Here is a 13,385-nt window from a genome sequence, read left to right as displayed (position 1 = left end):
ATGTGGGATTTTAAAATTTAGATGTTATTACTAAACTCCATGATTATTTAACAATCAGTTTATACTTTGCTTTTGTAGTGGAGATTAGTAAGATTTCTCTGAGTTTGAGTATGTGAAGAATGAGACTTCCTTTTTTTTTTTTTTTTTGGGAGAGATTGCTCAGGGGAGAGGGATGGGGAGAGGGAGGAAGGGAGGGAGGGAAGGAGGAGAGAGAGAGAGAGAGAGAGAGGGAGAGGGAGAGGGAATATGAATACAAATCTTAAGCAGGCTCCATGCTCAGCGTGGAGCCCAACATGGGGCTCGATTTCATGACCTTAGGATCATGACCTAAGCTGAAATCAAGAGTCGGATGTTCAACTGACTGAGCCACCCAGGTGCCTCAGAATGAGAGTTTTTATATGATAAACCTCATTTCTTTTTTTTTTTTCCTAGCAACTCCCATGTTATAATTGTTTTTCCATTTCATCCTTACCATCAGTTTTTCATTTTCATTTCTTTTCTATTTCTGTACAGGGGGGAAAAGTATATGGGAATGTGGCAAGATGACGTATGTCAAGGGAATGGTGTGGTAGTTACCCAGTTTGGATTATACTATGAAGGCAACTTTCACCTTAATAAAATGATGGTGAGTAAAATATTTTGCATATACTTACTATTGACTTTTTAAAAATTCTGTGTCCTTTTAAATCATTTTTATTAACGTTCTACCTTCTTAGTACTATTTTTCTTATCTTTTAAAATCATGTAAGGCTTTGGGGGATACGGCTGCATGTATTCCTTAAGTTACTTTGCATTTTATCTGTTGTGATTTTTGTTTTGTTTCTCCCCATAGGGAAATGGGGTTTTACTTTCCGAAGATGATACTATATACGAGGGAGAATTTTCAGATGACTGGACTCTTAACGGAAAGGTTGGAAACTAACTTTCTTCTTCCTCTAATACAATCTTATACTTATTTTTTCTTGACCTTAAACAAAAAAGAGCTACCTTGTCATAAAATTCACCTGTTTTAAGAGTACATTTCAATAATTTTTAGTAAATATACAGAGTTGGATAGCCATCACCACAATCCAATTTTAGATCCTTTCACGTCATCCAAAAAAGATTTCTGTCACCATTGCCTGCTCATTTGCAGTCATTCACCGTTTCTGTCACCAGTCCTAGACAACCTCCTTTTAGTGGACTCTATAACTCTGTAGATTTGCCTTTTCAGTTTTTTTTTTGCTTTGCTTTGCCTTTTTTTTTTTTTTAAAGATTTTTTTTCCCCCCAGTAATCTCTACACCCAACATGGGGCTTGAACCCACAACCCTGAGATCAGGAGTTGTACACTCTGACTTAGCCAGCCAGACATCCCTCAGGTCCTTTCTTATAAATGGATTCATACAATATGAGGGCTTTTCTGTGTGGCTTCCTAGACTTAGAATAATGTTTTCGAGGTTTTCCCATAGTGTGACCTGTATAGTACTTCATTGCCTTTTATTGCTAAATAGTATTCTAAAACCACATTTTGTTTATCGCTTCATCATTGATGGGCATTGGATTAGTTCTCACTTCAGACTATTATGAATAATCTTTCTATAAACATTTGAATACAGTTTCTTATGTGAACATATGTTTTCATATCTTGGGCAAGTGTTTAGGAGAGTAATTGCTGGGTTGTATGGGAAATTGATATTTAACATATCAAGATATTGCCAACTGTTTGCCAGAGTGGCTGCATCATTTTACATTCTCATCACTAATGTATGATGATTCTAATTTCTCTCCATATTTTCCAGTATTTTTATTTTTTGTTTTTTTCTTTTTGCCATCCTACTGGGTGTGAAATGATATTTCATGGATTTAATTTACATTTTCCTAATGACTGGTGATGTAGAGCATATTTTCATGTTTTTATTAGTGATTCCTCTATCTTTTTGTGAAATGCCTATTCAGTTATTTTGATATTTTGACAATTTGTTTGCTTATAGTCTTATTGAATTGTAAGGGTTCTTTATATGTTCTGGATATGAGTTCTAATATCAGATATAGGATTCGCAAATATTTTCTTACAGTCGTGGCTTGTCTTTATTTTCTTTCTTTTTTTAAAATGTTGAACCATTTCATTTATTTTTCTTAATGCTTATTTATTATTTTTGAGACATAGAGACAACATGAGCAGGGGACAGGCAGAGAGAGAGAGAGGGAGACACAGAAGTCGAAGCAGGCTCCAGGCTCTGAGCTGTCATCACAGAGCTTGATGCAGGGCTGGAACCCACGAACTGTGAGATCATGACCTGAGCCAAAGTCGGACGCTCAACCAGCTGAGTCACCCAGGCACCCATCTTTATATTTTCTTTTTAGTGACTTTTGAAGCACAAAACTTTTTAATGAAGTCCATAATATCAAAAACATTTTTATGAGTCAGGCTTTTGATGGCATATATAAAGAAATCTTTCCTTAACTCAAGGTATTAAGATTTTCTTCTGGGGGCACCTAGATGGCTCAGTTGGTTGAATGTACAACTCTTGATTTCAGCTCAGGTCATGATCCCAGGGTCATAGGATCAAACCCCACATTGGGCTCTGCACTGAGTGTGGAGCCTGCTTGAGGTTCTCTCTTTCCCTCTGCTCCTTTGCCCCACTTGCATGCTTTTTCTTTCTCTCTCAAATAGAAAAAAAAAAAAACTTTCCTCTGTGTTTTCTTCTAAAAGTTTTATAGTTTTAGCTCTTACATTCAGGTCTATGATTCATTTTGAGGTACTTTTGTGTATGGTGTGGGTTAAAAGTCTAACGATCTTTTTGCATGTGGGTATCCAATTGCCTCAGCAACTTTTCCCACTGAATTTTCTTGACACCTTTTTGAAATTAATTCACCATAAAATGTGTTTCTTTTTGGACTCTTGTATTCCAGCAATGTACATGTCTCTCTTTATGCCAGTACCACACTGTCTTGATTACTATAGATTTCCAGTAATTCTAGTGAAATCAAGAATTATTTTTTAAAATGTTTTGGCTGTTCTGGATCTTTAGCCTCTTCATATAGATTTTAAGACTGGTTTGTTAATATCTGCTATAAAGCCTGAGATTTTGATAGCAATTGTGTTGAATCTATAGATCATTTTGGGAAGAATTGCCGTTTTAATAATACTGAATCTTTCAATCCATAAACATGAAATGTCTCTCTATTTAGATCATCTTTAATTTCTATCAGCTATGTGTTGTAGTTTTTAACGTGTATCTCTTGCATAAGTTTGGTTAACTTTATTCCTAAGTATCCTTGTTAAGGCTGTTGTAAAGAGAATTTTTTTTTATTTTACTTTTTGATTTTATATTGCTATCATATAAAAATATAATTGATTTATGTATTTTCTTGTATCCTGAAACCTTGCTGAACTTGTTTATTCTGCTACAGGTTTGGTGTGGTGTTGTGTGTGTGTGTGTGTGTGTGTGTGTGTGTGTGTGTGTGTGTATTTGTGTGTATTTCCTAGGAATTCTTGCATACAGGATCATGTTGATTTCAAATCAAGGCAGTTTTACTTTTTCCTTTGCAATCTGGAAGGCTTTTCTTTTTTTTTTTTTATTGTCTGATGGCACTGGCTAGATTCTCCAGTAGAATGTTGAATAGAAGTGGTTAGAGTGGATATCCTTGCCTTAATCCCTATTTTAGAGGAAAATCATGGGGTGCCTAGATGGCTCAGTCAGTTAAGGGTCTGACTTTGCCTCAGATCATGATCTTACGGTTCGTGGGTTCGAGCCCCACATCGGGCTCTGTGCTGACAGCTCAGAGCCTAGAGCCTGCTTTGGATTCTGGTCTCCCTTTCTCTCTGCCCCTCCCCTGCGCGCGCGCCCCGTCTCTCTCTCTCTCTCTCTCTCTCTCTCTCTCTCTCTCTCTCTCTCTCTCTCACTCTCACTCTCACATAAATAAACATTAAAAAAAATTACAGGAAAAACACTGAATCTTTCACCATTAAGTATGATGTTAGTTAAAGGTTTTTCATAGATTAATCAGATTGAGATAGTTCTGTTCTTAGTTTGTTGAGAGTTTGTGTCATGAATACATCTTGGATTTTGTCAAAGAACATTTTCTGTGTGTTGAGGTGATTGTGTGATGTTTGTCCTTTTTTAATATAGTGTATTGGTTGCTTTTCTGGGATAAATCATAGTTGGTCATGGTATATAATACTTTTATAATTTGTGAGATTTAATGCTAATATTTTGTTGAAGATTTTTGCCTCTGTATTTATGAGAGATAATATATAGTTTTCTATAGTTTTCTATAGTTTTCTTTTCTCATGATGTCTTTGTCTTTGGTATAAAATTAGCCCCATAGAATGAGTTGGGAAGGGTTCCCTTCTCCTTTGTTTTCTGAAAGAGTTTGTGAAATCTTGGTATTATTTCTTCTTTGAATGTTTTGGAGACTTCACTGGTGAAATCATCTGGGCCTAAGCATTATTTTATGATAATACTTTTAGTTTCTAATTCAGTTTTCTTTAAATTGGTCTATTCAGATTTTCCATTTCTTTTAGAATCAGTTTTGGCAATTTGGTTCTTTCTAGGAACTTTTCTGTTGTATTGAAGTTCTCAGATTTGTTGGCATAAAATTGTTGTCTTAGTTTTTTCTTAATCTTTTTTAATTTCTGTAAGATTGCTGTAGTATCTGTTTCATTGACTTTGTAATTTTATGTCTTTTTTTTCCTTGATTAATCCAGTTAAGTGCCAATTTTGTGTATCTTTTCAAAGAAGCAAATTTTGGTTTCATTGATTTTTCTCTTTAAAAAAAAATCTCATTGATTTCTGCTCTAGTGTTTGTTATCTCCTTGTTTTGGGTCTGTTTGCTCTTCTAATTTTATAAGGTAGACTTTTAGATTACTGATTTCAGATCTTTCTTATTTTCTAATACAGGCATTTATAGCTATAATTTGCCTCTGGGCACTAGATTGGATAAATTTGGATAAGTTGTTTGTTCATTTCATTCAGCTCAAAATATTTTACCAATTATTCAGTGATTTTTTTTTTTCTTTTACCCATGGATTATTTTCATACAGTCTTTTTAGAGATGCATAGTACGTATACTTACCACCACCCCCCCCCCCCCAGCCCTGCTAGAGAACTGGGGACTGCTAATGAGTTAAAAAAGGAAAATGTATTAGGGGCACCTGGGTGGCCCAGTTGGTTAAGCATCCAACTCTTGATTTATGCTCAGATGATGATTTCACAGTTGTGAGATCCAGCCCCACACCAGGCTCTGCACTGGGCATGGAGCCTCCTTAAGATTCTCTCCTTCTTCTTCTGTCCCTTCCCTTCTTGCACATGCATGCTCTCTTTTTCTTTCTCTAAAAAAATAAAAAATAATGGAACATGTTAACCAGTTGGTGCTTTTTTTTCTCTTGATTTTTTAAACTGGAAATACTGCTTCTAATTCAACATTTTCTTTTACTTTACCTAGGGAACGCTGACTATGCCAAATGGAGATTACATTGAAGGTTATTTTAGTGGAGAATGGGGATCTGGGATAAAAATCACCGGAACTTACTTCAAGCCTAGTCTGTATGAGAGTGATAAAGACAGACCCAAAGTTTTGTGAGTAACTAGTGTTAATTGTGGATTAATTATTAAATGTTTTGAGTTGTCTTGATTATATCAAAGCTGCTTAATATTTTAAATGCAGAACAAATTTTTAAAGTCATTTTTTAACAAAATGTAACCTCCTTATATTGCCAACTGCCACTGTTACAGATAGCTGAATCTTTAGTCTTGGCTTAGATTATAGTCATGGGTATTTAAAATAAAAGTTCTGTGTATGGGAATGGTTTTACTGTTAGTGATAAAAGTATCCAAATTAATTGGAAGAGAACATTAAGTGGAATCCCTATACAACTTGATTCTAAAAAGTAAAAGCTAAGCCTATATATGTACCAAGTGGAATAGTATATTCTGCATATGTATGGAAAAAAACCAAAATCTTTATCTCTAAGTGTGTTATGTTCTTCAGGTTTTTGGCATATATCTATTTTCCTTTTTTGATTCCAGCATTAGCTTTGTGTTTGTATTATGGTAGATTCTCAGATTCTTTGTTCTGATGGAACCTTGATATGTTTTCTGTTACTCAGTATTTTTAGAATTCAGTATGTAATGCATTTCACAGTTCTCATTATGAGATGTGCAAAGCACAGGAAGTCCTTGTTTTAACAGGAATCAGTTTTACAAAATTGATTATGGGGAAATGTAGAAACAAAGGAGTCAATTCTGATGTGCTTCATACTTAACCATTTATACACTTTAGTATCTGATAAACATTAAGTAGCTAAAAACCATTTCTTTAAAATTTTCAGTGTTTATGAAATAGAACCACCATCAGTGTGGGCAGTTGTGTTACAGAAGCATTCCCAGTTGTATATCAGAAAGTTTCTGTTCTTTAGGATTTTTGCACAAGAGATTAATAAAAGCTTGATGTGACTTTATTAGCAGGAAGCTAGGAAACCTGGCAGTGTCAGCTGATGAGAAATGGAAAGCAGTCTTTGATGAATGTTGGCGTCAACTGGGCTGTGATAACCCAGGCCAAGGGGAAGTTTGGAAAGCATGGGACAATATTGCTGTGGCCCTGACTACCAATCGGCGCCAACACAGAGACAGGTGAGTGAATGCTTTGCCCAGCATAGTATGGTAGGAAGTTGAAACTTAACAAGTAGTCAAGGCTTGCCACATTTAACTTAAAAATATAATTTAAGTTTCAATGATGTATTTCTGTTCTGGGTAATTTAGATAAAACACACCTATCTTTATCTTCTACTGAACTCAGCTATAATACCCAGGCAATATATGAACAGCTGTTCTAGGTAAATATCAGCTAGTATATTGAGGAGGAATACCTGAAACCAAAGTACCAAGTGAGTTGTTTTGTCTTTTTTTTAGTTTTGAGTTTTTTAACTTCAGTATCCCTCACCTTGAATTCCATTAACCTGAAAGCTTCAAGTAAGTACTATGATTTAGACATAACTTGAGGAAAAACCCTTTGCTTTTGGCTCAAGATGCAACAAAGAGACTCCTAAGGCTCAGATAGAGTGGAGGAGATACATATGGGTTTTCTTTCTCTCTTTTTTTCTTCATTTTCTCATGCTTCAGCCTCCATGTTCTTCTGGGACAGGGGTGGCAGTGGGATTTGCTAGAGCAGCCAGGAACAGGGAAAACTCTTGGAGGACTGGAAACCTCTTCCTCCACTGGTGGATCCTCAGGTGCAGTAGTCATGGCTGAATTCCATTGCTTTTCTGGCCTCTCTCTCTATCCTCCCACCCCTTGGTCCTAGAAGTGGCATGTTGACAGAAGGGAGCAGTTTCTGACCTGAGGATCTAACAGGGGACCCAGAAAATGCTGGGGAGGTAATGGAGAGAGAAGAGCTCTACAAAACAACCCTGTAAAGTTGTTTATGAACTCCTGGGCTCACCCCAGACCTGCAAATATGTGGATTTGATCCTAATTAGCAGACCAGACACTTTGAGAACTGAGCTAATAGGTAGACTTTCAACCATGTCCCAGAGTGACCACTGAGTGATGTGCTCACAGACATACCTAAATAGAACTGCAAAGGCTTTGAGACGTGAACTGACATTGGCACCACTGCCCACAGAAGACTGAATCAAAAATATTAGCTGTTTCAGAGGTTCCCAAGATCACCTACATGTTCAGTGATTGACTAGAGGGACTCATAAGACTCATCATAAAGTCATGCAGGTAAGAGTTACTACAGCAACACAGTAAGGAGCTATGGCCAGATCATAAGAGAAGAAGACACAGGCAGAGTCTGGAGGAATCCATGTGCAAGCTACCCATGCTCTCACCCTTCTGTGAGGGGTCACACAGAGCACACCATCCTTCCAGCAGTAAAATGCAGCCACCATTTACAGTCTTTCCGCCTAGGAACCATTAGAGACTCAGTGCCTAAGGTTTAATGGGGGGCCTGGTCACATAGGCACTCTATGCTTAGCAACTACCAAAATTCCACAGTCCCAGAAGGAAAGCAGATAGTCACCATAAATCACATTGTTAGCATAGTCTATGGACAGCAAAATACTCTTATCAGGTAGGGAACAATTCATGTCCATATAGGGAAATTTAGGAAGCAGATCCTTCTAAAGATAATAGTTTCAAGCCTTCCATGTGTACTCTGTTGTGCCTGTCAACGTTTTTCATAGGATAGAAACAAGACCCAAAGTGTCATAACATAATACTCAAAAATGTCCAGAATATAAACCAAAATTACTTGGCAATCAAAGAACCACCAACTTATTTTGGGAAAGATGATAGACACCAGTGACTCTGCAACGTAGATTTTAGTATTATGACAACTTAAAGCAGGTATTATAAAAATGCTCAGATGAGCAATCACAAACATCCTGGAAGCAAATACTAAAATTGAAAGTATTAGCAAAAAAATAGATATAAAGAAGAACCAAATCAAAATTTTGAATTAAGAAATATAATAACCAAAGTAAAATCACTAGGAGAACTTACTAGCAGAATAGAGGTGACAGCAGAAGAGTCACTGAACTTGAGAACAGATTAATAGAAACTATCCAAACTGAACAACAGAGAGAAAATACATGGAAAAAGAAAATAAACAGAGCTCTAAGGAGTCTAGTACTTGTGTCCTTGGAATCCCAGAAGGAGAGGAGAAAAATCATGAGGATGAAAAGATATTTGAAGAAATAATGGTTGAAACCATCCCAAATTTGGTGAAAGACAAATGTGCAGATTCACGAAGTTGAGCAACCTGTGTGCTGAAAAAAAGATATCCGTGAACAGACATGTCAGTCAAATTGAAAAACAAAATCTAGTTGCATGAAAGCAACTAGAGAAAAAAAGGGCATTACACAGGGGGGAAACCGCCATTTAAATGCTTGCATATTTGTCATCAGTATCTTCTGGAGACCAAAAACAAGTGGCACAATTTTGAAGTACTGGAAGAAAAATTATAGATGTACCTCTTCATTTCTCTTTTTTCTTTTTCTTATTTTCTCTCTGTTCTCCTTTTCTCCTAACTTTTTTCCCCCCTCCATCTGCTTTTGTACATATTTCCTTATTCTTTAACTTGGCCAGTAACTCCCACAAGCAATGCTTGGAATTTGGACCCAAAGAATTTACTAATCCCTTTGTATTGAAAGAAGTTTGGGTTCTTTCCCCTCCTATATTTGGTATAAGTGGGAACTGAATATAGTGTTTTATTCATGAAGTTTACGATTTTTGCCTTGTATTCTTTCTATTAGTAGAAGAAATGGAAACTCCTAGGATTGATGAAAGAAACCTGTGGACTTTCCCTTGTGTGTGATGCAGAGGGTCAGCCTTCAACTGATAGAGCCTGTCAGTTTAAACATTGAGACTTTGGTCCTGTAGTTAACCTTGGTTAACTGTTGTTGGGTGTTTCCAGGGAATGAGAGTGAATGAACTTTTATATAATAAAACATGTTGCTATCACAGAGGTCTTATTTATCTAAAATAGTATAATAATGTACATCATTTCTGATCAGTTGTAATCTGATAATAGAATACCATTACCAAAAATGTCTGTTGATTATTAAGTATGTGTTTTATCATAGCCTCTTCGCTCAAAGCTTCCCTTTACCCATTATGTACTTACCTCACCACCTGTTGTAGCATCCTCATGATCTCCTTACTTGAGCTCATTTTCCTTTTTCTGCTGCCATTTCATTTGTTTTCCTTTTTCCTCACCCCTTCCTCTCTTATTTTCCATTTTTCTCTTGTCATTAACAAGTCTGTTACCAGTTTTCTCTTCAAGCTAACATAGTATCACCTAACACCATGGTTGATTCTAAAGCAAAATCTTCATTAATTAATTGTAGTTGGTATGAAGTAACATTAAATGACACTGGAATGACTTAAAAAAAATCTAATAGCAGGTCAGTTACCTATTATGAGCTCTTTGGGCCAGGCACTGTACTGGGTACTCCATTTTGTCCTTACTTGGTGATAGTGTTTCATGTGCACATTACAGTTTGCTTTTGTTTGTTCATTTGTTCTTCCTTCCTTCCTCTCTCTCTTTTCTTTTTTCTTTTCTTTCTTTTTTCTTTCTTTTGTCTCTGTTCCTTCCTTCCTTCCTTCCTTTCCTTACTTAATTTCTACACCCAACATGGGGCTCAAACTTAGGACCCTGAGATCAAGAGTCATGATGCTCTTCTGACAGAGACAGCCAGGCGCCCCTCTTGCTTTCATGATATGAAATACATAATGGGCTTTCTGTTGTCTTTTTACAGTCCAGAGACATTAAGTCGTTCACAGACTCAAACACTAGAGAGTTTGGAATTCATTCCTCAGCATGTTGGTGCCTTCTCTGTGGAGAAATATGATGACATCAAGAAATATTTAATAAAGGTAGAGTCAAAATTACACCGGTCTTAGAATTAATGACACAACTACCACAGTATATCATTCAAATCTGCTCACAGGTTATTGGTGCCCTAATCCTATTTTTGCTTTCTAAGTATTTCTTTTTTAATTCTCTAACTACTAAAAGCACATTTTCACATGAAGATTGCTGTATCATGATGATAGAACTTTTTAAGTTTTGTAAAGTGCTTAAGAGGGTTCTTGAGAACAAGGGTCAAAGTTTAAAATTGATTTTTGTTGGTAACAAACTAGAGATTGTATAAATAAAGCATGCTGCCCTCACCCCATGGTTATGCTCTTTGCTTCCTTCTCAAGTCCTGTAAGATTAGCTACAATTTAAAGTATGACATGCATCAATATGGGGTTGCAGGAAGGAGTATTAAGAGAAATCAAGGGAACTGAAGAGTATTTTCAGGCATAATCAACTGCCGTTTAGTTTTCTTAAAGGTAACATCTGTTTTTGTGAAGTTTATAGTTTAATTATATTTATCAGTATATCCAAAGCTATTTTCCCAAGATGTTAAAGGCATTCTTTGATTAAGATTAGGAATTCCTACTCTATATGTAGACTCAACTCTTTTAGAAAAGTTAAAGTATTTGAATTTTTCTCGTCCAAAAGTTTAGTCCTTGCCAGTTTGAAAATTGTCTATCATTTATGAAATTGTTTTATTATTTATTGGTTGACTGTTTCTGTTGTTAGTCATTGACTTCATTGATCCCGTTCCTGTTCAGGCCTGTGACACTCCTCTGCACCCCCTGGGCAGGCTTGTGGAGACACTGGTTGCAGTTTATAGAATGACATATGTGGGTGTGGGAGCCAATCGCCGGTTATTGCAGGAGGCTGTGAAGGAGATTAAGTCCTACCTTAAGCGAATTTTCCAGCTGGTGAGGTAGGAGATCTTTCTCATTGAAGTCTGCAAACTGTGGAATAGTGGTTAATGCTAATGCTTGGATGTCTTCATCCTGAATCTAGAGATTACAACAACTTTGTGAAGAATCATTAAGTTTCATCTTTATCACAGAAATTATTCATCAAGAAAATGGTTTTGTGCCACAGATCCTTAAATAGATTAAGTAATGAAAATGAAAACATGTTTCATGTTTTTACTTTATGTTTATGCAATAAACACAGCAAAGGAAACCATCAACAAAATGAAAAGGTAACCTACTGAGTGGGAGAAGATATTGGCAAATGATATATCTGATAAGAGGTTAATTTCCAAAATATATAAAGAACTTACATATGCAACACTTTTATTAAAAAAAAAACACAATCTGATTAAAAATGGACAGAGGATCTGAACAGACAGTTTCCCAAAGAAGACATACAGACGACCAACAGACACTTGAAAGAATGCTTGACATCGCTAATCACCAGGGAAATGTCTATATTCTCATAGGCTTCCATTCTAGTGGAACATATGGAAACATATGGTATGTCAGGTGTTGGTAAATGTGACAAAAGATGGAGCTGGAGGTAAGAGGCTGCTATTTTAAACAGAGGTTCCAGGAGGCCTAATAAGGTAACACCTGAGCAGAGACTTTGAAAAGGGAGAAAGGAAGCAAATAGAGCATCTTTGGAAAGAGTTTCACGTAGGAAATTTAGAATATGTGAAATTCAAGATCCTTTATCGGGTTTAAGCCAATAAGTAATTACTATATTGAGATAATTATATGAAAATTTATAAATTTGTCTCAGAAAACTTCCTTCTATTATTAGCTTCGAAACTGATAGATGCATTTGGAAATGTCTCAGATTAGAGGGGGCAGCGTAATCCACTAAAAAGACCAGTGGCTGGGAGTGTTTCAGCTCTGACATTAGTTAGATGGGTATGATGAAGATAAGTTTTTGACCTTTTTTAGTTTTCCCAAATATAAAATAAGGGGCAGAGGCAGGGGCAAGGTATAAGTCTACAAAAATAGAAGATTGGAAACTCCCTTTGAAGACTCAAGGTTTAGGTCTGAAAGTAAAGAGGACAATAAAGTTGTTTATAGTAGAGCTCATCATTTGCATATAAGAGTTCAGAGATAAAATCTAGGGCAAATTCAAAACCTAGGAAAAAAAGTCCTCTTAGCAGCTTGATCATGTGCAAAAATTTTTTAGCAACTTGAATTTTAAAACATTAAAAATTTTTATATTGATTTTCATTTTTTCTTAATGTTGAATATTTAAGTCATTTTCAGCTAATATTTGTTTATACCCTGAGAATAATAGTTTCTGCTTAAAGATTTAATATGAATTGACCTCAAATGAGATTTGTCAGTTAGAAAAACAGAATTTCTCACTTTTTAATAACTAGACAGAAATGGGGTGCGTGGGTGGCTCAGGTAAGCTGATCTCAGCTCAGGTCTTGATATCAGGGTCATGAGTTCAAGGCTTTCATTGGGCTCTGTGCTGGGCATAAAGCCTACTTCAGAACCAAAACCAAAAAACACAGCACATGAAGATTTTTTAGTGGTATTATTCATTAGCTACAGCCTTAATTTTATCCTATAAGAAGCATCAGTTAAGAATCTCAGGAAACTAAAATATTTACTTGATATAAATTTTGATTTCATAGGTCTTTAAATAGATGAAATAATAGAAATGCATTTTTACTCTTTTTAGACATTCTAGAGGTATAATTGTCTAACTGTGTTTTGTTATTCCTTAGATTCTTATTTCCTGAGCTTCCTGAAGAGGGCAGCACAATTCCTCTCTCTGCTCCTCTGCCAACCGAAAGGAAATCCTTTTGCACTGGGAAATCAGATTCCAGATCCGAATCTCCAGAGCCTGGGTAAATGGAGTTGGGTAGAGATAGTGAAGAAAGAGGGTGGGTGATCCTATCCAAAGAATCCCAAGGAAGAGTTTTCTCTAGATCTCAGTTTCCTTATTTTTAAAATAAGGAGGTCCCTTTCAGGTCTTAAGTTGTATTAGTCAAACCCCAAAGAAGTGCACACATGAGTTACTGGGCTCTGAGCCTGCTGAGCAAAGTAACATCATGCTCATCTAGAATAACCACAGA

The 13,385-nt window shown here is 36.1% G+C and overlaps 1 protein-coding gene across 5 annotated transcripts in view; it reads left to right on the top strand.

Moving 5' to 3' along the window:
* The window catches only part of ALS2 (alsin Rho guanine nucleotide exchange factor ALS2), a 71,689-nt gene that overhangs the window by 51,925 nt on the left and 6,379 nt on the right, over positions 1-13,385 (top strand). For 3 of the 5 annotated variants that reach the window (XM_042995074.1, XM_007089986.3, XM_042995073.1), the window contains 7 exons: positions 514-625; positions 833-910; positions 5,429-5,562; positions 6,448-6,615; positions 10,248-10,365; positions 11,113-11,270; positions 13,035-13,157. In XM_042995074.1, the coding sequence (XP_042851008.1) occupies positions 514-625; positions 833-910; positions 5,429-5,562; positions 6,448-6,615; positions 10,248-10,365; positions 11,113-11,270; positions 13,035-13,157 (891 nt within the window). Of the gene's footprint in view, positions 1-513; positions 626-832; positions 923-5,428; positions 5,563-6,447; positions 6,616-10,247; positions 10,366-11,112; positions 11,271-13,034; positions 13,158-13,385 lie in introns of those variants that run through there. The other 2 variants (XM_042995075.1, XM_042995076.1) reach the window with 2 other exon arrangements.

Source organism: Panthera tigris, chromosome C1 (genome assembly GCF_018350195.1).
Source record: "Panthera tigris isolate Pti1 chromosome C1, P.tigris_Pti1_mat1.1, whole genome shotgun sequence".
NCBI lineage: Eukaryota > Metazoa > Chordata > Mammalia > Carnivora > Felidae > Panthera > Panthera tigris.
Note: the sequence above shows the minus strand (reverse complement) of the source record. Positions and strands in the feature narration are given on the sequence as shown.